The sequence below is a fragment of the Lycium barbarum genome, chromosome 7, assembly GCF_019175385.1.
Source record: "Lycium barbarum isolate Lr01 chromosome 7, ASM1917538v2, whole genome shotgun sequence".
NCBI classification, from domain to species: Eukaryota; Viridiplantae; Streptophyta; class Magnoliopsida; order Solanales; family Solanaceae; genus Lycium; species Lycium barbarum.
In genome coordinates this window covers 4499368-4523718 of record NC_083343.1, presented here as the reverse complement: position 1 = coordinate 4523718, position 24351 = coordinate 4499368, and the positions used below count along the sequence as shown (strand labels likewise).

At 33.9% G+C, this 24351-nt stretch overlaps 1 protein-coding gene across 1 annotated transcript; it reads right to left on the bottom strand.

Annotated features, from left to right (window-relative positions):
* Nucleotides 1–336: 336 nt before the first annotated feature.
* On the bottom strand, nt 337–11013 carry LOC132602953 (uncharacterized). The gene is made up of 10 exons (XM_060315782.1): nt 10892–11013; nt 5823–6790; nt 4992–5076; nt 4766–4861; nt 2351–2503; nt 2161–2268; nt 1963–2082; nt 1273–1398; nt 1097–1180; nt 337–691 (listed from the first exon to the last, which is right to left on the bottom strand). Exons 2-10 carry the CDS (start codon nt 6767–6769, stop codon nt 566–568), a joined length of 1845 nt encoding a protein of 614 aa, XP_060171765.1. The 5' UTR covers nt 6770–6790; nt 10892–11013; the 3' UTR covers nt 337–565.
* Nucleotides 11014–24351: the final 13338 nt, after the last annotated feature.

Below are 24351 nucleotides of genomic sequence, written 5' to 3'. Positions count from 1 at the left end.
AGCAGTTTTAAGTATCAAATTACGAAAAAGTAGGTTACACTAATTTTAATTTGATAAATATGAATTTTATATAAGGGTAACTTTGTCCTAAAAACTCAAATATAAACTTATTTTTGGAAGAAGCTACACTTTTCTAAATCTGCTTGCAAGCTATAACAACTGATGTTGCTACGCAAAAGCACCTCTTTCCTTTATCAAAAGTTTGCCAAACATATTCATTCTTTAAAATAAGTATTTCTTTTAAATTAAGTTTTTTTTGACCTTTTAGAACCTTGGCCAAACAAGCTACAAGCCTCGATAAGTAGGACATATAATCTTGAAAGAAAGCTGATCATCTACTACAATAGATAAAGGTGACTTGATACTATGAAACTTTTTTACACTGACGATATACATGACTTAACTCATAAGAAAAAGGGGTTTCGATTCACCTTAGAGGTCAAAACAGTGAGATCACAGATGGGAGAGTATACAAACAAACTGCAGCAAACATTATAAAGTGTTCCATTTTCTCTAAGGACAACATGTTAAAGCCAAACCAAGTTTTTAGACAGACATGGAGTTCTCATTTGAGGAGTGTCTTCACAATGGACTTGACATTCAGCTTCTTCAAGTCTGTATAAGACTGGCCACAACCCACAAACATGACAGGGGCTCCGGATATGTAAACCATGGATAACGCTGCACCAACCTATGAACAAACAAGGATGATTATAAGAACGTCGTTAAATCATAGGAAAAAGAAGAGTTAATTTCTCGTATGGTCACTGAACTTACCCACCATAACAATAGTCACGACTATTTTTCATCACATTAAAGTAACTGTTGTGCACTATAATAGTAAAGGCACAAAATTTAATCAACTGTAAAAGATTTACAGTGAAGCCAGCTTTATGGGTTGGTTTTGCCGTTATGGTAGGTAAAGTTTAGCGACTTTACTATTATAGTAGGTAAGTTCAGTTACTTTTATTTGACAAAAAATAGTTGTAGCTGTATTGTTATAGTGATAATGTTCCGTGGCCAACGTGAAATTAAAGAAAAAGAATAACCATGGCATCAAAACTTTTTTATAATGGAGTTGACAGAGATCATATACCTTGTCATCGATTGTGTCAAATTTGGTCAGCAAAATTCCATCGATTAACCTCGGGTCTGGTGAGGGTGAGAGATCTCCTAATTTCTGCAAGAAAATCAAGCAACAAGTAAAGCATAAGATGCAGACTACAAAGAAACAATGAAAACAAAAGTGTCCATAATTATGTAGAAGCAAACCTGGTTGAACTTCGACAGCTGGTCTACAGCATCATTGCCTACGAGTGCCTCCCCAACAAAAAGGATCAGATCTGGACTATTGACGTATATAAGCTTTGACAATGCTCGCATCAATGGTTCATTATCCTGTAGAAAATGACACGTGTGTAAATGCTAAAGAAATGGAAGATTAAACAAGAAACGGGTTAATGAAAATACTAACAAACACAATAACCCATCACCACATTCCACTCATACAGCATCACGAAATTTTTCCTCTTCCCGTATTATTTGCCAGTAATTCCAATTGCATAAAGAGTATACTACATAGAAGCTAAAAATCATAGAGGGACAAAAGCCAACAACCAACCCCCACCCCACAAAAAAAAAAAAACAACCCCAAGGGAACAAAGACCATGTTGGTTAACTGTGAGGTACTCCGTCCGTCCCAATTTATGAGGCAATTTTAGCTTCCCGAGAGTCAATTTGGCTGATCTTTAAAGCTAAATTTGATTAGATCAACTCAATATTTTAAAATTAAAATTTAGATATTCAAAAACTATACAAAAAGTACTAGTTGCAAATCTTCTCATGTCAATATGATGAAAAAAATGCATTTTACAAAGCTGCTCAAAGCCCACATAGTTTAAATCTCGAAAAGCAAAAAGTTCCACATAAATTAGGACAGAGGATATGAAACTTCAAATCTACCTGCATCCGACCAGCTGTATCGACAAGAACAACATCTGAACCATTTCGATTAGCCTCCTGAATTGCTTCCTTAGCTACAATAGCAGGATCCTTCTCATAGCCCTTCTCAAATATTGGGATCTGATAAGCAGAAAATTTGAATGAGCCATCAGAGCTTGTAAAACATTTCCACGCAGTAAACATCGAGAATTTTCATACCTGGAGTCTACGTGCATGAGTACGAAGCTGTTCAACTGCTCCTGATCGGAACGTGTCACAAGCAGCCATCATGACATTGATATTATGCTGCAAAAGCCAGTATGCAACCTGCAGAATGGCAGATGAAATCTTTCAGTCTATATTCGAGGGCGCTTTGACTAAATAAAAATAAAAGCTTATTTTAATTAACCTTGGCAAGATTAGTAGATTTTCCAACTCCGTTTACTCCAACAAAAACCACAACATATGGTTTTTCTTGTTCCTTAGCAGCATGGACATCCCTTAGAATATCAATGGAGCGTTTAGGAGTCAAGATGCGGGCAAGAGCCTCCTCCATTGCTGCCTGTTTCGACCAATTTAGTACGCCATATTAGTATATTCAGAGTTCAGATTAGACCAAAAAGGAAAAAGATGAACAGAAGATTTTTCAAGTTTCTGCATTGCATGCAGTCATTCTGCTTTACCTTACCTCTTTTTTCTTTTTCCTTGTTTTTGTTTTTGGGGGAGGGAGGGAGGGGGTAGAAGGAGAATCCAAAGATCTTGGGCTTATAAAACTTTGCCAGATAAGAAAGGAATTTCTATCGAACACATAAAAGGCGCCGTCACACCCATGATAGCAATGGGAGAAGATACACACAAAGGAGCTACCATAACTGTATGTTCACCAGCGATCTGCCTTGAAGCCGTACTCACTTACCTCGATTATTGAGTTAACTAATAGCTAAGGTGCGCGGACTCTCCACTTTCAATGCCGCACCCGTGTCAGATTCTACAAAATACACTACTTTTGGAGAATCCGACACGCACCTGTTGACATTTTTGAAGAGTCCGAGCAACATAGAGTCTAATAGTATAAAAGATAGGGTAATGCTAATTGATGAACTGGAAAGTAAGTTAACAAAAACTTGCATTATAGAGAAACACTCTAAAGAGTAAAGATTTTAGGATAAGTAGGAATGCGACAGGATATATGCACTGCAGGTTTAGCCAGCAAAAAAACGACACGGGAGTAAGATAAGAGAGGGTTGTAGTACCTAATAGCAGATATTCGCATGCCTAGATTTTCGAGAGAGTGACATCATCGATAAAGATGTAAGAAATAGATATAGAATAGAATAGGTTAAACGGAGGAGTGCTATAGAAGTGTCATATGATAAAAGGATACCTACCAAAAAGAGACATTTCTAATGGTTGAGAGACCAGCACGGCGGATGGGAGTGAATGCTTTAAGGCCCTATATAAATAAACTAGTTATGTGAGGCCCGTGCTAAGTCCGGGCCCAAACTCAAGATATAAAAGTAGATATTTTAACTAAAAAAATATAATCTGTGTTAGTACAAGTGTACAACAACAACAACAACAACAACAACCATATACCCATTGTAGTCCCACAAGTGGGTAGTTATATAAAAGCAAAATTTTCATTCCACTCCTTTAATATTTTAACTTCCATTTTGATAAAATTATTTACTTCAAATCAAATGCGGAGCCAGAATTTGACATTTATAACTTATGTATCCTAATTTTCTGAAGTTATTTAGTTCTAAATAAATAATCTATACATAGTTAATGAACTTTTAAGACAAATACATAATTTAACTTGTGCAGCGGATGGAGCTGCTCCTCTCTTAATTAGGGATTAGGGGTTCGAACATGGATATGGAAAAAATCTTTGAAGGAAGCGTTCCCTCCGAATAGGCGCGATACAGTGCTAATTATCTAGATTAATTGGGCTTAAATGCGGATATCGAGCACGAACCAGAAAATCAAAGAACATGAAAAATGAGGTAGAAGGTTCGATAGCTTTTGAAAAGTAGACCTTAAAAATAAAAAAAATAAAAAATTGACTTAAATAAATAAGATTAGGACCTAAAAGTAATTAATTAATTTTTTTTTAAAAGAATTAGAAATTATTGTGAGGACTATAAAAGTCCCCAGGTTCGATAGCTTTTGAAAAGTAGACCTTAAAAATAAAAAAATAAAAAAATTTACTTAAATAAATAAAATTAGGACATAAAAGTAATTAATTAAAAAGTTTTTAAAATTTTGGGAAACTCTTGTGAGGACTACAAAAGTCCTCACATTCCCCCTTATATTATATAGTAATATTGTAGCAATGTATATGCTAAAATGGATGTGTGGACATACAAAGATTAGAAAGATTTAGAGATTATTATATTCGACAAACAGGGAAAATAGCACATTTACAGGAATAAAAAGCTAAGATCACCAGACATAATTTCTTAGAATCCATGTATACTTAGTGAAGAATATAACACAATGGAGACAAAGTATCCATATAGACAATGTCTAATAGAAGTCTTTTAGGTTTGGTTAATGTTCATATAATAATGTATAGATAGGTGCAGGACTTAGAAAAACTCCAATTTTAGAGTCTCCCTAATTTGTCTTCATTGAGTAGTTGAATGAGATAGGCCAAAATAGAAAGGATATAGACACCACATGTAGCCAACCCAAAATAATAAGGGATTAAGTCGTAATGGTTTATTTGCCAGTTGCCCAAGTTGCAGTATCCTTAAGGCTTAAACCCTCAGCATTAAGACGTATCACTTTCGAAGATTACTAGAGGTTCCTACTTGTTTACCTGAACTGTTGAAGAAATTCTTGTAAATGATCCAAGTTTTTTACCCTCCAGACTTGCTGCCACAGATTCACACAGCTTTTCAGCTATTTCCTCAGCCTGTAAAACATGCAAAACATTGGTCAACCAAGTTTAACATGAAAGCTGCTGAGAAACCTTGGATCATTAATGAAAGGAAATCTCCCTTTACTTTAGAGTGTGTCCGGTGTAAAGTTACTATTTAACTTACCACATTCTTGGTCATCAGCCTGTCCTTTAGCGCTTTTAGAGCTGGTTCGAGGTCCGCCTTCTCCAATTTTGCCTTCCCCGCGATACTGGAGACACAACAGCAATTCCAATTATTTTAAATGATGCAAGTATTTCACAGTGAGAGAGAAATTCAGAAAAATGACAACTGGCTATTCTAGATAAAGCAAGTGCATTACAATAAAAACTGGAAATGAAAATGGAGTTTTCCTAATTCTCTGCAACATTTTTCTGCTTCATGCAAGACAAATCAAATTTAATTCATAAACTAAGAGAAGCTAAATAACTGGGTATGGAAAAATCCTTGGTAGGGAGCGTTCCCCCCCGAAATGGGCCCTACGCAGCGCCAATCCGAATATAGTCGGACTCCAATGCGGGTACTGGACACTGGGTGGGAAACCAAAAAAAAAACTGTGTATGTCTTTTGTCTTAAGCAACCAACATAAATGTATAACTAAAGCTTTTGGATCCCTTCAGAAAGACTAACAAGAATGGCATTAAAGGGTAATCAAAACGTTAAGTCCCTAACACATCCAAGGGTATTTTTCACAAAGAAATAAAAACATCCAAGGATATCGAAAGATAATTTAAGGGTCACAAACAATATTTAGGTAATATTAGAGGTCCCAATTAAATGAAATAACTTCTTTTTTTTTCCGAGGTAAAGGTAACTTCCAATTAAATGAATATTACCCTAATATCTATATTCCTCTTTGAGTGAATAAGAAAACAACAACTGATGCAAATCTCATAAAGCAAAAGTAATTAACAAAACAAAACAATTCAAATAGCAGAATATGATTTTGAAAATTACCTCTGGAACATGGATGAGAACCAGCCTTTCTTCTTTGCCTCAACTTTGTTATCTTTCCCTGGTTCCTCATCCTCTTCAGTCTCACTATCACTACTCACAATCTCCTCTTTATCCATCATGCTCTCACCTTCTACTGCTGCCACAACAGCTATATTCTCACTCATAGGGTCCGTGAAATCCAATTTTGACTCCTTAGGTGAATCATCCCAAACTCTATTCTTCTTTATCTTTTTTGTAGGCTCCGCCTTGGAACCTTTGTTTACAACAGTATCTACTTTCTTTCCACCTTTAACCCTGAGCTTCTGTAGCTTATTTACATCAAAAGCCCCAGCAGTGGAATTCCCATTCTCTTTACAATTAACCTGTACTACTCCATTTCCAGTTCTACCGTTAGAATGCCCATTCTCCTTAGCATTGCCTTTCACTTTATCACCATCTCCACCATCTTTTCCTGATTCACCACCACCCTTTTTTTTGTTGCCTCCATCAGTACCACCATTTTGCAGCTGTCCTTGCTTCTTACCAAGATTATTGTTGACAGGTTTTCCCACCTGCTTCGATTTCTTGATATCCTCAGCACGAGCCTCCGCCTCCTTCCGGAGCTGTTGAAAAATATCATCAAATTCATTGTAGACAGTCTTTTTTGGATCATAAATCTCCGAGAATTCACGTTTAACCATAGCAAGCAACTCATCCACATATAAAAGATGGAGAATCTTCTGATACACAGCGACGAAAACAAGTCCCAGATCGTTGTGGAAAGTCCATTTAAGAGTGTAAGCAGCTCCAGGAACATCATAATTGTATGATGCAGCACCTGAACGTTCCTCCAAAAGACATGAACGAATCAACGCATCAATTGGAGAGCCTCTAAGCGCATTTCCAAGTTCTTTATATGTCCAGAGGATCAAACCCCCTCTAGTGAATATCAGTAACTGCTCTAACATCTCCAAATTCTAAATTCAACCCTGCAACCAGAAATGCGTTGCCAAAAAAAAAAACTCTTCAGAATTTCAAAAAAAAAAAAAACACTTTAGTCAAGGTGAAAACAAAAGAAATTGCAGAGAATGAAACAGCAGAGTTGACTTAAATTGCATCCTCTAAAATTGGGCTTGATGTTGATGATCTTTGCGAACACTGTAAAAGAAAATCAACGTGAACAAGATGAAAAATGAACCTTATGTGATAAACTTTCTTATCCCTGCTTACTTGGATTTAGTCTTGTATTTCATTGTTCATTAGCTAGTTCAAGTTTGTATACTTGTTTTTATCTAATTGTTTCATTAACTTAATTTTTATTTCTTTCTTTTTCGGCGTCCTATCCTCATACGCTATCACAATCTAATCAATAGCGGAAAAGATTTAGATTCATTGAGATGAGGGTGGCAATAAAGCATAAAAAACTAGAAAATAAGTTCAACAAGCAGTCAGCTATCCTACCAAAAATTAATAAAGAGGCTAACTAGTTCGAAACAAAAATTTAACCCAATACAATGTTGAGTCAAGCTTGATATGTTTAGAAGTTTCATACAAGACACTGGTATTCACAACTCCACACACCATTTTTAGGTCAATGTTTGAACTTAGTTATGGTACTGCTAGGATGATTATCTTGCTGTCATATGATCTATATGTACATACATATCAGATATTTCTTAAAATATTTTATCTTTATGAATGACTTCATATTCTATTCAATCGCATTATCCTCCTTCCACTTTTTAATAAACCATTGTGGTGGAACATGGAAAACATATATCATGGTTGGAGTGCCACTGCACATTTATAAATCAGCAAAAACACAACAGAAAAAATGACACTTTAATCATATGCTAATTACCTAATGCATAAACATAACATGGTTTATTGTTAATTAATGATAAAAAAAAAAAAAAAACACGATTATAGAACTTGGCAACTTCGCTTTCTCCACCACCAGTTTCTCATACTTTATCCTTAATTCTAAGTAATGTGCGGAAAGATCCATCTTAGAGCAACTTGCTTTGGATTGTCATGCAATCCATCCATGGCATTTAAAACGTATCTTAGGAGCCGTTTGGACATGGTTTGAAATCATGGTTTGAAACCAAACCATGATTTGAAACCATGTTTGAAAATATAATTTGGATATCTTAAGTTGTATTTTCTCTTATAGACATAAAAACCCCACAAGTTGTGAAAACTATCAAACCATTCCCAATTCTTATACAATCTTACCAAATGAGCAAGTCATAGTTCATAACAAAATTAAAACGCTACTAAAAGGCCTTTCTAAAAAACACAACATCAATTGATCAAACTTTAGTTCAATAAAAACGAAAATTTAACATGAATAGTAATGTAACTACTCTTTAATATAATCCTCCCACATGGTAGACATAAATAAAGGTTGGTGAAAGTTAATGAGGTTGGTAAATGGTTGGTGTTAAAAATATTTACCAATTTATGGGTCTTCTTTTATAAAATATAAACTTATGAGTCAAGTTTTATATTTAAAATTTTTGAAATCATGGTTTGAAACCCCAAATCATGACTTTTTAGATGATTTGGGGTGTCAAACCATGGTTTGAAACCATGAGATGAAATGCATGTCCAAACGCTGATTTCATCATTTCATCTCATGATTTCAAACCGCATGTCCAAACGCCTACTTAAATCTCCTCGTATTCGCTTATCCAAAGTTTGGCAATCTAACACTTTGTAGAGCTTATAAATGATCATGACTTGTGCTCATATTCCAATCAATCTGCCTATTTTCCATATGTTAGGTTATTCCGACGGCCTAATTTCCCGTACATTATGACGTCCAAAATACCTAGTTTACCATACATGATTTTGGCATTCAGAACCATGTGAGCTTCTCTTAAGCGCCTTACTTTATCTCTCAAGCGTCTTACTTTCTCTCTCAATTTCTATTGAGTATCTCACTTTCTCTCTCAAATATGATGCTTCAGAGAAAAAGTAAGCCGATTAAGAGAAGCAACATGGTTTGTACGAAAAACTAGGCAGTCAAAACAACATAACATATGGGAAATTGGGCAAGAAAACATATCGAAACATGGGCACAATTCATAGCAACAGAACATACTGAGAACAGGACAGTCAAAATCATTTATAAGATTGTGCAGAATGTTGGATTAACAAGTTTTGGACAAACGAATAGTAGAAGATTTAAGACTTGTTTTAAATGATATTACGCCACGTAGCCCAATATAGAATATTATACCTTGGGGGAAAGAATTATACATAATGTATCAAACATTGTACTCCTTCTGTTTCAATTTATGTGAACCTATTTCCTTATTAGTCCGTGCAAAAAAGAATGACCGCTTTCTATATTTGGAAACAATTTACATTTTATGCAATGATTTATAGCCACACAAAATATATGTGACTCATTTAACCCCACAAGTTTAAAAGTCTTCTCTTCTTTCTTAAACTCCGTGGCTAGTCAAATGGGTTCACATAAATTGAAACGGAAGGAGTAAAGTGTATAATAGTGTATAAAAGGCGTTTATACACAAAAATGGGCTAAACCGGGTAACAAACTCAAAATATGGTCTATGCGGGGTATTTATTTTCTCCCAGTAGACATAGAGCGTAATTTTCCCATTAAATTAACCAATAAAAATAAATTGCACCCATTTTATTATCTCAAAAACCCAATTAATCTACCAAGTACTTTCACAATTTATGCAAACAATTAACCAATAAAATCGAAATCTTCCCAAAACAAAACCAACAATTTACCAAATCCTTTCCAAATTTAACAGATCGAACTCAGCAAGCACAAAAATCACAAATACCAACCCAAAAAGTGAAAATCACGAAAATTAAAAGCGAAATAGGAAGAAAATCAAAATCTAAAACCTCAAGTAAAATAAAACAAGTTTGGCAATCTAACACATTGTACAGCTTATAAATGATCATGAATATCCCGTTTTCGGTATGTTCTGCTGCAACTTGCGCTCATATTCCAATCAATTTTTCTGCCTATTTTGCATATGTTAGGTTGTTCCGACGGCCTAATTTCCCGTACATTATGACGTCCAAAATACCTAGTTTACCATACATGATTTTGGCATTCAAAACCATGTAAGCTTCTCTTAAGCGCCTTATTTTATCTCTCAAGCGTCTTACTTTCTCTCTCAATTTCTCTCGAGTATCTCACTTTCTCTCTCAAATATGACGCTTCGGAGAAAAAGTAAGCCGATTAAGAGAAGCAATATGGTTTGTACGAAAAAATAGGCAGTCAGAACAACATAACATATGGGAAATTGGGCCAGAAAACATATCGAAACATGGGCACAAGTCATAGCAGCAGAACATACTGAAAACCGGACAGTCAAAATCATTTATAAGATTGTGCAGAATGATGGATTGACAAATTTTGGACAAACGAATAGTAGAAGATTTAAGACTTGTCTTAAATGATATTACGCCACTTAACCCAATATAGAATATTATACCTGGGGGAAAAGCATTATACATAATGTATCAAACATTGTACTCCCCCGTTTCAATTTATGTGAATCGATTTCCTTATTAGTCCGTGCAAAAAAAGAATGACCCCTTTCTATATTTGAAAACAATTTACATTTCATACAATGATTTATAGCCACACAAAATATATGTGATTCATCTAACACCACAAGTTTAAAATTATTCTCTTCTTCCTTAAACTCCGTGCCCAGTCAAAATGAGTTCACATAAATTGAAACGGAGTATAAAAGGTGTTTACATACATGTATGGGCTAAACCGGGTAACAAACTCAAAATATGGGCTAAAGCGTGTAAATATTTTCTCCCTGTAGAAATGGAGCGTAATTTTCCCATTAAATTAACCAATAAAAACAAACAGCACCCATTTTTTTTTTTATCTCAAAAACCCAATTAATCTACCAAAGTATTTTCACAATTTATGCAATCAAACTCATGAAGCACAAAAATCAGCAAATAAAATCACAAATACAAACCTAAAAAGTAAAAATTACGAAAATTAAAAGCGAAATAGAAAGAAAAAAAAAATCAAAATATAAATATCAAGTAAAAGAAAACAAGTCAAATACCTGTCAAAATTCTGAGAAGAAAAATGTGAAGAAACGAATTTGAAACGGAAAATCAACAGAGAAAAAAAAAAAGAAAAAAAAAAGGAGAAGGAGGAAAAATAAAATGAAAAAAATGAAAAATATGAAAAGAAGATGTGTGTTTTATTTAGAGTGTCTATATATAATAGCAATACATTAATTAATCAGTTTTTAAGGTTTGTATTTTGAAAATAACTTTTAAAAACATTCTAATTGTTATTATATATAGCAACATATATAAAATGTATTTTATGTATCATTATTTAGTTATAATTAAAAAATGGAGTTCAAAAATTAAAAAATATGATGGAATTAAGTCTTTGAGATGGAAAGAGTCGGATTTTTTTCTCATTGTCGAAAGTTGTTCATCGATGTGAAAAAGAAAATTAGTAAGAATATGAGGGAAAATTAATATTTTGATTCTAGATTTTTTCTTTTAAATTCTTTAATATCTTATATGTATACCGATAGGTCGATATCCATTTCAATTAACTAACTGATCCAAACATAAGAACTATTGTTGTATATATTGGATTTTTTAAAAGCAAAACTAACAAAATATTTTTATTAAATTAATTAAAAAATATATTATAATTTTTTATATTAACAATTATAGATGAAAAAAATTGTTACAAAGAAATAAAAATTAGAAAGATATATGTTATATCATAAATCACCAAATTTTAATTCCGAAATGAAAATATAAAGTAATACATTTTATAACTGTAAAGAAACAATAATCAAAGACTGTAAAGGAGAGTAAAATAAGTAAAGTATTGACAAAAAAGGAAAATGGGATAAAAGTCACTCCCTCCCTTCACATTTACCTCCCCATGTTAACATATCAAGAAAAAGAAATTTTTCTTCTTATTATTTTACCCTTCACATTAATTACTCATTTTCAAATCATTTTTTTAGGCCATTGAGACTATACACCAATAAATATGCACATTATGATAAAATATATACTTCATTTATTAATTCTTAAAGAACGTGAAAAGTCAAAATTGGACAAGTTATGTATAGGAGAATTAAAATTGAAGTACATACGTGTCTACATGAGAAGGGAATAAATACTCAGTACTATGACATATATCCAAGTGGGATACAAAGTAATTGGTTAAAGTGTATAATTTATATAACTTTTGGTACAAATTTGCATTGCTATTTTTCGTCTTCTCTTCACGTTTAAAGTATTGACAAAGAAGAAAAACAGGGATAAAAGTCACTCCTTTCGTTTACTTTTACTTGTCCACGTTAACATATAAAGAGAAAGAAATTTTTGTTCTTATTATTGATTTTACCCTTCACATTAATTACTCATTTTCGAAGGATATTGAGACTTACACCAATAAATATGAATATTATGGTAAAACATATACTCTCTCCGTCCCATATTACTTGTCACTTTCCCTTTTGCATGTCTCTTAAGAAATCATAAATAAAAGATGTATTTTACTATTGATGAGTCGTGAAATTACGCGATATTCAACGCTAATTCCTTAAGCTTTTGTGACTCCTTAAGTACTTTTGTTATTACTTTTTGTGTTTTTATGTTATTTTGTAGGAAAAGATGCCCGGAGAGCATAACGGAGCAAAACGGACCAAAATAGAGCAAAAATAGAACAAATCAACGTTTCTGGCACCACATGCTAATAGCATGTGGTGCAGCATGTTGAACATGCTAGTAGCATCTGCTGCAGCATCTGCTGCAGCATCTGCTGCCAGTGAAAATGGCACCATATGCTACTCGCAGAGTGCAGCATATGGCGCAGCATGTTGCACATGCGAGCAGCATGTGGTGACAGAGAAAATTGTCACCACATGCTACGGTTTTGGCACCACATGCGATTAGCATGTTGAACATGCGAATAGCATGTGGTGCAGCATGTTGTGCAAGAGGGTATTTTGGTCCAGATTTTGTTCCCGTTTTTGGAATAATATAAATACTCTTTTAGGGTTTTGTAAGACATATCTTTGGTCATTTTGCAAGTTTTGGAGGCTAGGGTTTTCACCTACACCATTGGAGGAGAAGATTGGAGCACTTTAATGAGATAATTCTTAAACCTTTCTTCAATTCCTTGTTTTGTATTGAATATTTTAGTGTGTAGTATTTCATTTCTAGACTTGAATCTTGTTTATGAAAATATTCTTGATTAAAGTTTGGATTGAAACTCTTGTTTTGCTTATGTATTGAATGATTCTTATTGCTATTGAAGTGGGTCTTTGTTGATTTAATTAATCTCGTTCTTGAATGTTTCCAAAGGGATTAGCTAACCCCTAGGACTCAAACATTTACTTAGATTGAGCTTGGAAAAGGAAATCTAGGTTGGGAAAGATTAATTAACAAGAATTTGGGTCATTAAACTCATCTAATAACTTGAGCTCGGAAGAGGATAGTTACTTGAGGTTAAATTGATTGTGCCTAATATCACACTCTAAGGCTTGGAAAAGCTTAGAGTGAAAGTCATTGATTTGGTTGGAAGACTTTCAATGAGATTTTAGATATCATTATCTATTGACATAAACCCGTCCTTAGTTGTAAAATCGTGAAATACATTGGATCGTTACTTGAGTGTAATTTCCTTTGTATCCAAACTTGTGGCCATTGATCATTTTACTTGCTTTCTAGGTTAGTTTACATTTCCGCATTAGTTATAATTTTCTCAAAAACCCAAAATATTATCCATCGTTTGGCTTTAGCGTAGTTGGTGAAAGTTCCTTACTTTCTTAATCGTCTAGCATATTGTTCCCTGTGGGATCGACCCCGACTCATAGTTGGGTAAATATATTGCATACGACCGTGTACACTTTCTCTTTGAGGAGTGTATTTGGACGTTATCAAAAATGGCGCCGCTGCCGTTGAAAAAGCCTCTTTAGCCTTTCTAGCCTACCATTGCATAAATAATATCACTAGTAACCCCATTTGAGTAATATCACTAGTAGCCCCATTTGAGCCTACGACCTTTTCCAAGCTCAAATGGGGTTACTAGTGATATTATTTATGCAATGGTAGGCTAGAAAGGCTAAAGAGACTTTTTTAAAAATCACAAAGATAGCCCAAGGTCATCTCTCCAACCAACATAATCAAAATTAACATTGAATGACTAACCGGGCAAGTTCTAGATGATAACAGTAAACACAAGATTTATTCAACAAACACTCACCACACATGGCATATGAACCAGTCTAGATGGATCAACTAGTGTAATATCTCATAATCCAAAGTAAACACAACTAGTAGGTAAAGAGTCACCAAATGAGCCAAAAAGTTGTCACAAAGATCATTCTTTCCTATGCACCTTGCTTTTTAACTTTCACAAAACAATTTGGAGGGGTATTCGCATTTCAATTTCACATGCAAGAGACTAACTCTATTAGTACCAAACAAGCCAAGAGTTTTCACATTTTTCCTCAAAGAAAATACAATAATAAGAGTGACTAATCCACAACATGTCAAAAGAACAAAATTTTCAGAAATTTTGAGCAAGTTTCAAAATATAATGCGCTACCACGTGCCACCCCCAACTGTAAACATTGCAGCGTCCTCGCTGCACATAATCAAAACATAAACATAGAAAGGAATTTTTTTTTTTTTTTTACTGGCATGACATGCGACCCTACATGCGATTCGCATGTATGACATGCGAGTCGCATGTGATGTCACCAGAAAAAGTTTTTTTTTTTTTTGCTCTCTCTGTCACCATGTGCGATACTACATGCGATTCGCATGTATGACATGCGAATCGCATGTTATGACACCAGAAAACATTTTTTTGCAGCTTTTACTGGTTTTGGGGGCTTTCCGGATATCCGACATGCTCAAAACAACTCCAAAAACTCTGAAACTTTGCAGATTAGTCAAAGACCATAAACTAAACTATTCTAAAAAATAAAATTTCAAAAATGATTTAAAACTTTTAAAACGATGGGTTACCTCCCACCAAGCGCTTGATTTAACGTCGCGGCACGACGGTTACCTTTACCACTTTTCCTTCCATTTGGAGCTTATGAATTTGCGCCCCAACTTTGAATCAAGATTCCGGTGATGCTCGTGAGGCGGTGGTCGTATGTCAAAGAGGCCAACTTTCAGGTGTCGCATTTTGCACTTCTTGGCCCGTAAGTGAGGCATGCCATTTTGTCTTCTTGGCATAGCAAACTTCAATATGAAAACACTTTCTTCTTCATTTCCACAATTCTCCATAGGTTCGGTTAGTTCAACTTCCATATCATCAACCAAGCACAATGTTGAAAAATGGTTGGAATGTGGCCCAATGCGCTTCAATTTCAAATTCGCTTCATTTTTGACATCCTCACCCAAGAATGAACTAGAGTCTTCAAAAACCATTGCATGAACTTTTTTATGCAACTCTAGTATCATTTCTTCAATTTCGGCATCATTCACTATTTTTGGGTTGGTAGGTTGGCAATTCGCCATTAGCTCATCAAAATCAATCTTGACCTCTTCTTCATTGGAAACCAACTCAAAATTATAATCCATGGCCCTTTGATATTGAGCATTACATGCTTCAATCTTTGCATTCAATTCGGCCTCCAATTTCCGGATATCAATTTCAAGTAGCTCCATTTCTTGACTTTGCTCAACATGCATTTTTAGAAATTCTTCCATCATCCATGAAATGCCTTCACGGTGATTTCCATAGGCTTCAAGTTGTTGAGCTTGATTCATTAGCCAATCTTGGCTCAAAATTTCTATTTTGTCAAGATTTTCTTCATTGTGAGAGTCGTCCAACTCTTGTAAAAATCTATCCATGGTGAGATACACCTTTTGGACAGTTTCATCATCTCCATGTTGAACTTCTTCCCACAATTTGGTCAAGACTTGCCTATATTTTTCATTCCTCCCCATTATGCTTTTCAAGATTTCCTCAACTTCTTCTTTTCGAGAATTGGAGATTTCTTCTTCAAGATTTTGCTCTTCTTCTTCAAGTTGAACCATTTCTTCAATTTCACAACTTTCGTTGTGGACACAAGGATTTTCGGGCTCATCTTTCAAATTTGAAATCTCTTCTTCAATCAATTCATTTTGAGGAGTAGACACTTCCATGACAATTGAGGAATTGACATCCTCAAATGAATCATTCATTCTTGTCATAGCTTCTCCATTTTCTAAAATGGATTGTTGGACGAGTTTTCGCTCTTCCTCCATTTTAGCTTCCCGATCTAAGTATGTTTGGAGCATTGCCATGATGCCTTCATATCCGGCACTTTGTCCTTCATTTGCCATGTCATTGTCCCTGTCAAGCTCAAAAGCACAACTAGCATTTTCGTTAGAATAACTTGGGGGAGGGGAAGCGAAATAATTGGGACAATCACCCCAATGTCCACCTTGACCACCACATATATTACAAATACTCTCATCATAGGATTGAGACGGTGCACACATCTCTCTCCCGGGAGCATATTCACAATCTTGCCAAAATTGGGGTCCTTCACAATATGGACATGGGTCATCAAAATATGGATTACAACCATCAAACCCATTTTCATTCCAAGATGCCATGTTTTTTTTTTTTTTAAGATAAAATAAAGCAATGAAAGTTTGAACCAAAGCAAGTTAGCTTAAATCCCAAACTAACCCAAATACGCCAAATTGTTCCCCGGCAACGGCGCCATTTTTTATAACGTCCAAATACACTCCTCAAAGAGAAAGTGTACACGGTCGTATGCAATATATTTACCCAACTATGAGTCGGGGTCGATCCCACAGGGAACAATATGCTAGGCGATTAAGAAAGTAAGGAACTTTCACCAACTACGCTAAAGCCAAACGATGGATAATATTTTGGTTTTTGAGAAAGATTATAACTAATGCATAAATGTAAACTAACCTAGAAAGCGAATAAAATGATCAATGGCCACAAGTTGGATACAAAGGAAATTACACTCAAGTAACGATCCAATGTATTTCACGATTTTACAACTAAGAGCGGGTTTATGTTAATAGATAATGATTTCTAAAATCTCATTGAAAGTCTTCCAACCAAATCAATGAATTTCACTCTAAGCTTTTCCAAGCCTTAGAGTGTGATATTAAGCACAATCAATTTAACCTCAAGTAACTATCCTCTTCCGAGCTCAAGTTATTAGATGAGTTTAATGACCCAAATTCTTGTTAACTAATCTTTCCCAACCTAGATTTCCTCTTCCAAGCTCAATCTAAGTAAATGGGTGAGTCCTAGGGTTAGCTACTCCCTTTGGAAACATTCAAGAACGAGATTAATTAAATCAACAAAGACCCACTTCAATAGCAATAAGAATCATTCAATACATAAGCAAAACAAGAGTTTCAATCCAAACTTTAATCAAGAATATTTTCATAAACAAGATTCAAGTCTAGAAATGCAATACTACACACTAAAATATTCAATACAAAATAAGGAATTGAAGAAAGGTTTAAGAATTATCTCATTAAAGTGCTCCAATCTTCTCCTCCAATGGTGTAGGTGAAAACCCTAGCCTCCAAAACTTGCAAAATGACCAAAGATATGTCTTACAAAACCCTAAAAGAGTATTTATATTATTCCAAAAACGGGAACAAAATCTGGACCAAAATACCCTCTTGCACAACATGCTGCACCACATGCTATTCGCATGTTCAACATGCTAATCGCATGTGGTGCCAAAACCGTAGCATGTGGTGACAATTTTCTCTGTCACCACATGCTGCTCGCATGTGCAACATGCTGCGCCATATGCTGCACTCTGCGAGTAGCATATGGTGCCATTTTCACTGGCAGCAGATGCTACTAGCATGTTCAACATGCTGCACCACATGCTATTAGCATGTGGTGCCAGAAACGTTGATTTGTTCTATTTTTGCTCTATTTTGGTCCGTTTTGCTCCGTTATGCTCTCCGGGCATCTTTTCCTACAAAACAACATAAAAACACAAAAAGTAACAACAAAAGTGCTTAAGGAGTCACAAAAGCTTAAGGAATTAACGTCGAATATCGCGTAATTTCACGACTCATCAACTATCCTACCCTATCTCTCTCCAACAAATACATTCTAATCAAAATTGACTATTTTCTAGAATATTTATTACTAAGGGTAAGATGGGAAAGATTTAATTAATTTTATCTTGGTTTTGTAAATGAACAAGTAATTTGGACATATATTTCTAGTAATGTGACCAAGTAATATGGGACGAAGAGGATAAGATGGGAAAGATTTAATTAATTTTATCTTGGTTTTGTAAATGAACAAGTAATTTGGACATATATTTTTAGTAATGTTAAGTACTTCATTTATGAACAAGTAAAAGTGCACGGGAAAATAAATATGTGTCGAAGAATTAAAATTGAAGTGCATACGTGTATACATGAGGAGAGAATAAATATTTAGTACTATGTGGGATAAAAAAGTAGTTTAGTAATGTGACCAAGTAATATGGGACGGAGGGATTGTTTCATTTATTAATTCTTAAATAACTTGAAAAGTCAAAAGTCAACAAGTATAAGTGTACGGAGGAAATAAATATGTCGAAGAATTAAATTTGAAGTGCATACATGTATACATGAGAAGAGATAAATATTCAGTACTATGACATATGTCCACGTGAGATAAAAAAGTAGTTGGTTAAAATGTACAATTTATATAGCTTGTGGTACAAATTTGTATTGTTGTGTTAGTCTTCTCTTCACACCTGTATATATTAGGGTAAAAAAATATAGAATAAAAAAATAGACATATATTTTTAGTAATGTGGCTAAGTAATATGGGACGAAGGGAGTACTTCATTTATTAATTTTTAAAGAACTTAAAAAGTCAAGTATAGTAATGTGGCCAAGTAATATGGGACGAAGGGAGTACTTCATTTATTAATTCTTAAAGAATGTGAAAAGTCAAGTAATGTGGCCAAGTAATATGGGACGGAGGAAATACTTCATTTATTAATTCTTAAATAACGTGAAAGTCAAAAGTGAATAAGTAAAAGTACACGGAAGAAATAAATTTGTGTAGGAGAATTAAAATTGAACTGCATACGTCTATACCTGAGAAGAGAATAAATATTCAGCAAGAACGTGAAAAGTCAAAAGCGAACAAATAAATGTGTACGGAGGAAATAAATGTGTCGGAGAATTAAAATTGAAGTGCATACGTCTATACATAAGAAGAGAATAAATATTAAGTACTGTGAGATATGTCCACGTGGGATAAAAAAGTAGTTGGGTAAAGTGTACAAATTATATAACTTTTGGTACAAGCATTCATTTCGTGTACAATTTATAAAGCTTTCGGTACAAGGATAAATAAGCCAAGTTTGTGTACAACACAAATAACTTTTTGTACAATTCTTTTAAGTTGTGTTCGTCCTCCTTCACGACTTATATATAATAGACTAGACGGCAGCACGGGTCCAACACTTTGGATTATAGTGTATCTATGTGTATGTAGTTGTGTTTGGGTAGTGATAATATATATATTCTATATTGCTAATAAATATACATAAGTTTGCACTGTTTTTATGCACATATATATATATATATACATACTATGTTCAAAACACGATTAATATAACATTGTAGTTTGTGCTCCATATCCAAAACTTTATTATATTAGTATTTGCTATGAATATACAAAGTTGACAAAAATTTATTAATACTTTTTAAAAGAGAAGACTTGTTTAAAAGGAAACTATTTTCCTCTCTTTGAGATAAAACAATAGCAATATTTTAGCATCAGTTGATACTTTGAATTTTAATTCAATTAATTTAAAGGTGTAAAATATTCTATTGTTAATGTATGTAGATTGAACCTCAATAATACTTATTATTTTTTATCAAATTTTGATTTGGATAATTCTAATTCAAATTATTAAATTAATTTTACATGTTTAAAAGAGACAAAGTGGAAATTTGATTTTTTATTTAAACAACGAACTACTATTTTTTAATTTTTGGTAAATATTCTTGGTTTATCTCCTTTTACTTGTCATATTGTCTTTTGCACGATTTTTTAAGGAAACGCCAATTAGAATTGTAATTTGACTAATTTACCTTATTAATTATTTGATCTCCATTTAATATTATTTTTTCTTTTACGACATTAATCTCTTTTCACATTTATTAGAGTAAGGAAAAAAAATGAAAAAGTAATTAAATTCTATCTTATTTTAAAATATAAATATTTTAAATATATTTATTTTAGTAAACATAATAAATAAATGATATGACGGAATAGTAAATACAACAGTTAAATATCTAGATTAGATCTCAGACTAATATAAGAAAAGAAAGGAAATTGTATGGTTTGGCTACTTAACCTTTTGAAGAAAAGCAATAATATGGGGTCCATGTTTTTTGCTGTACAATAATTTCATTTGCTTCCACTAATGGGTTGATATGCATGTAGCAATGAATCCATCATTATTGACTTAATGGGGATACTTTGGGAATTATATGAATATTGTTTGATTTTTTAATATGGGATGCATGTTTTTTTTTTTTTTACATTACTTATTTTTTTAATATGGGGTCCACTTTTTTTTTTTACATGAGCTTGGAGATGGTGGGGTCCATTTTTTTCCTTTTTCTTAATATTCTTGGTGTTTTTAGTATGGGGCCCACTTGATTTTAAAAAAAAAAATGATGACAAACGACAAAGCATGGGTTTTAAAAAAATATTTTTGATCTTTTTAGTATGGGGCCCACCTTTATTTTTTATTTTTTTAAATAAACCTCTAAGGAGGACCAACACAACATCAATTACTTGTACCAAAAGCTTTATAAATTGTACACGCAATGAATGCTTGTACCATAAGCTATATAACTTGTACACTTAATCAAACTATTTTTTTATCCCACGGACATATGTCATAGTACATAATATTTATTCCCTTCTCATGTGTAGACGTATGCACTTCAATTTTAATTCTCCGACACATTTATTTCCTCCGTGCACTTTTGACTTTTCATGTTCTAGCTGAATATTTAATCTCTTCTCATGTATAGTATAGACATATGCAATTCATATTAATTCTCCTACACAAATTTATTTCCACCGTGCACTTTTACTTGTTCACTTTTGACTTTTCACGTTCTTTAAGAATTAATAAATCTCACGTGAATATATGTCATAGTACTGAATATTTATTTTCTTCTCATGTATACACATATGCACTTCAATTTTAATTCTCCGACACATTTATTTCCTCCGTGCACTTTTACTTGTTCACTTTTGACTTTTCATGTTCTTGCTGAATATTTATTCTCTTCTCATGTATACATGTATGCACTTCAATTTTAATTCTCCGAAACATATTTATTTCCTCCGTGCACTTTTACTTGTTTACTTTTGACTTTTCACGTTATTTAAGAATTGATAAATGAAGTACTCCCTCCATCCCATATTACTTGATCACATTACTTGACTTTTCACGTTCTTTAGGAATTAATAAATGAAGTACTCTCTTCGTCCCATATTACTTGGCCACATTACTATACTTGACTTTTCACGTTCTTTAAGAATTAATAAATGAAGAACTCCCTTTGTTCCATATTACTTGGCCACATTACTAAAAATATATGTCTATTTTTCTATTCTATATTTTTCTTCTTCTTATATTTAAACGCCCAAGGTGGACGAACACAACAACAATAAGTTGTACAAAAAGCAACTGAAATTGTACCCTGAGCAGGGACTAACATGTGTATATTTCGGAATTTGAACATTAATTCTACCTCTTGTGTGGTTACTTCTTAAGTCCCTACAGGTTCGCAATGTCTTAATTGTCCTTTCATTTTCATCATTTGGCATATACTCCCTCCGTCTCAATTTAAGTGTCTACGTTTGACTAGACATGGAGTTTAAGAAATAAAGATAGACTTTCAAATCTTGTAGTTCTAAATTAAAAATGTGTATAATATAATAAAATATCATTTGAATCTTATGATTATAAACTTGACATGTAGGATATTTGAATTGTCAGCTTACTAAATATAAAAAGAGGCGGACATAACCAAAATAAGATAATTTTTTTTATTTTTTAACAACAAACGCCTAAGTAGACGAACACAGCAACAATAAGTTGTATAAAAAGCAACTGAAATTGTACTCTAAGCCAGGACTAACATGTGTACATTTCAGAAGTTTAACATTAATACTACTTCTTGTGTGTTTACATTTTAAGTCCTCACATGTCCGCAGTGTCTCAATTGTCCTTTCATTTCCTTCATTTGGCATATACTCTCTCTATCTCAATTTAAGTGTCTGCGTTTGACTAGACACGGAGTTTAAGAAATAAAGATAGACTATCTTGTGGTTCTAAATTAAAAATGTGTATAATATAATAAGGAAAAATACATAAATACCCCCCAACGTATACTCGGATTAATTATGACACACCCAACCTTTGCGGACGACCTATTACCCCCCAGGCCTTAGTTTTTCTGTATTTTTGTACTCTTTTTCGGCTGATGTGGCACAAAAAAAATTGATACCCAGTTGCACAGTGGAGAGTGTTGCACACTCTCCGCCACATCGGCGCCACGTCAGTGCCACCTCGGCGCCACGTCACTAAACCCTTCTTCTTCTTCTTCTTCTTCTTCTTCTTCATTCCACCCACCATTAATTTTATCTTCTTCACCACTAACCCCCAACTTTAATTCACAGAGAAATTGTTATTTTCCAGACACAGTGCTAGTCCAAGAAATCATATGACATGCCGAAGTTATACAAATACAGAGACAAGATTGACAACAAAGAAATTAAACAAAACTTCAAAGTAAAAATGCTCTACAAGATGTGTACTTTAATGTTCCCTATCAGTTCAACCAATGCATAAACCACGACATAGTACTGCCTAAAAGAGTCAATTTCATCAAATTCACAGCAGCTTTCCCATCAGATTTTACTTGCAAATCAATTTTGACTAACAAATCACCAATAGACAAAAATTTCAGATTCAAAATTGGTAACCCAACAACATTTTCGACTACCCATTTCAGATTTAAGAATTCGATTACTCCATTTCAGATTCACAATTGGTAACCCAACAACATTTTCCTATAATTTTTCTATCATTGGAGGAAAATGTAGGATTGAATCGACAAAAATGGAGTTCCGGAAGTTAAGAAAAAGAATGAGGGTGAAGAAGAGTTACACAAAGAAAAAAAAAGAAAAAAATTGTGAAAGAATAAATAAAAGAAACATTATCAAAAATGAAGAAAAATGGGGTTGGCGGTGGGGTTAGGGGTGGGTGGGGAAAATGAGGGGTGGGGTGGAATGAAGAAGAAGAAGAAGAAGAAAAAGATGGGTGGAGAAAATGAGGGGTGGGGTGGAATGAAGAAGAAGAAGAAGATGGGTGGGGAAAATAAGGGGTGGGGTGGAATGAAGAAGAAGAAGATGAGTGGGGAAAATGAGAGGTGGGCGGAATGAAGAAGAAGAAGAAGGGTTTAGTGACGTGGCGTCGATGTGGCGGAGAGTATGCAACACTCTCCACTGTGCAACTGGGCATCAAATTTTTTGTGCCACGTCAGCCGAAAAAAAGTACAAAAATACAGAAAAAATAAGGCCAGGGGGGTAATAAGTCGCCCGCAAAGGTTGGGCGCGTCATAATTAATCCGAGTATACGTTGGGGGGGGGGGTATTTATATAGTTTCCCATATAATAAAATATCCTTTGAATCTTGTGATTATAAACTTAACATGTAGGATATTTGAATTGTGAACTTATTAAATATAAAAAGAGGCGAACATAACCAAAATAAGACAAATTTTAACAACAATTAAGAAATTAAGGGGGAAAATAAGATGAAAAGAAAAAAAATATGGAGACTCACTAAGGAGAATCGCGGTATCCTTTGCAAAATATACAAAACATAAAGACTAACTAAATTGAGTAATCAAACTAATCATGTTGGGCTCCGTGCATCGCACGGGCATAGCTTGCTAGTATATATATAGAGAAGCTAAGTTTCGGAAATTACACTTTATTTCACCTTAATCTTTTAGGTTTGGGAAATAATGTCCCTCCATAATTCATATAACGGGAAAGGGCCCAAATATACTCCTGTACTATTAAAAATGGTTTAATACATCTCTCGTTATACTTTCGGTTCAATTATATCCCTTCCGTAATACTTTGGCACATATATATTCTTATTCCCGATTTAGTGGTCTTTATATGAGCTCGGCAAATTTCCGTTGAAGCATCCATTGAAGAAAGTTTTTTGAAGCTTGCCTTGAATTTTTCGAGTATGGGCATGGGTCTTTCAATTGAATATCGGGTTGTAGGTTGGATTTTAATAATTACAGCATAGTTTAAAATAGGTCAATAGGATGATGACATGTGTCTGTCCGTTAAAATGAGGGGTATATGTATGTGTCAAAGTATAACATGTGGGGTATATTTGGACTGAAAATATAGCGAGGGGTATATTCAAACCGTTTCTGATAGTATAGGGGTATATTTAGCCGT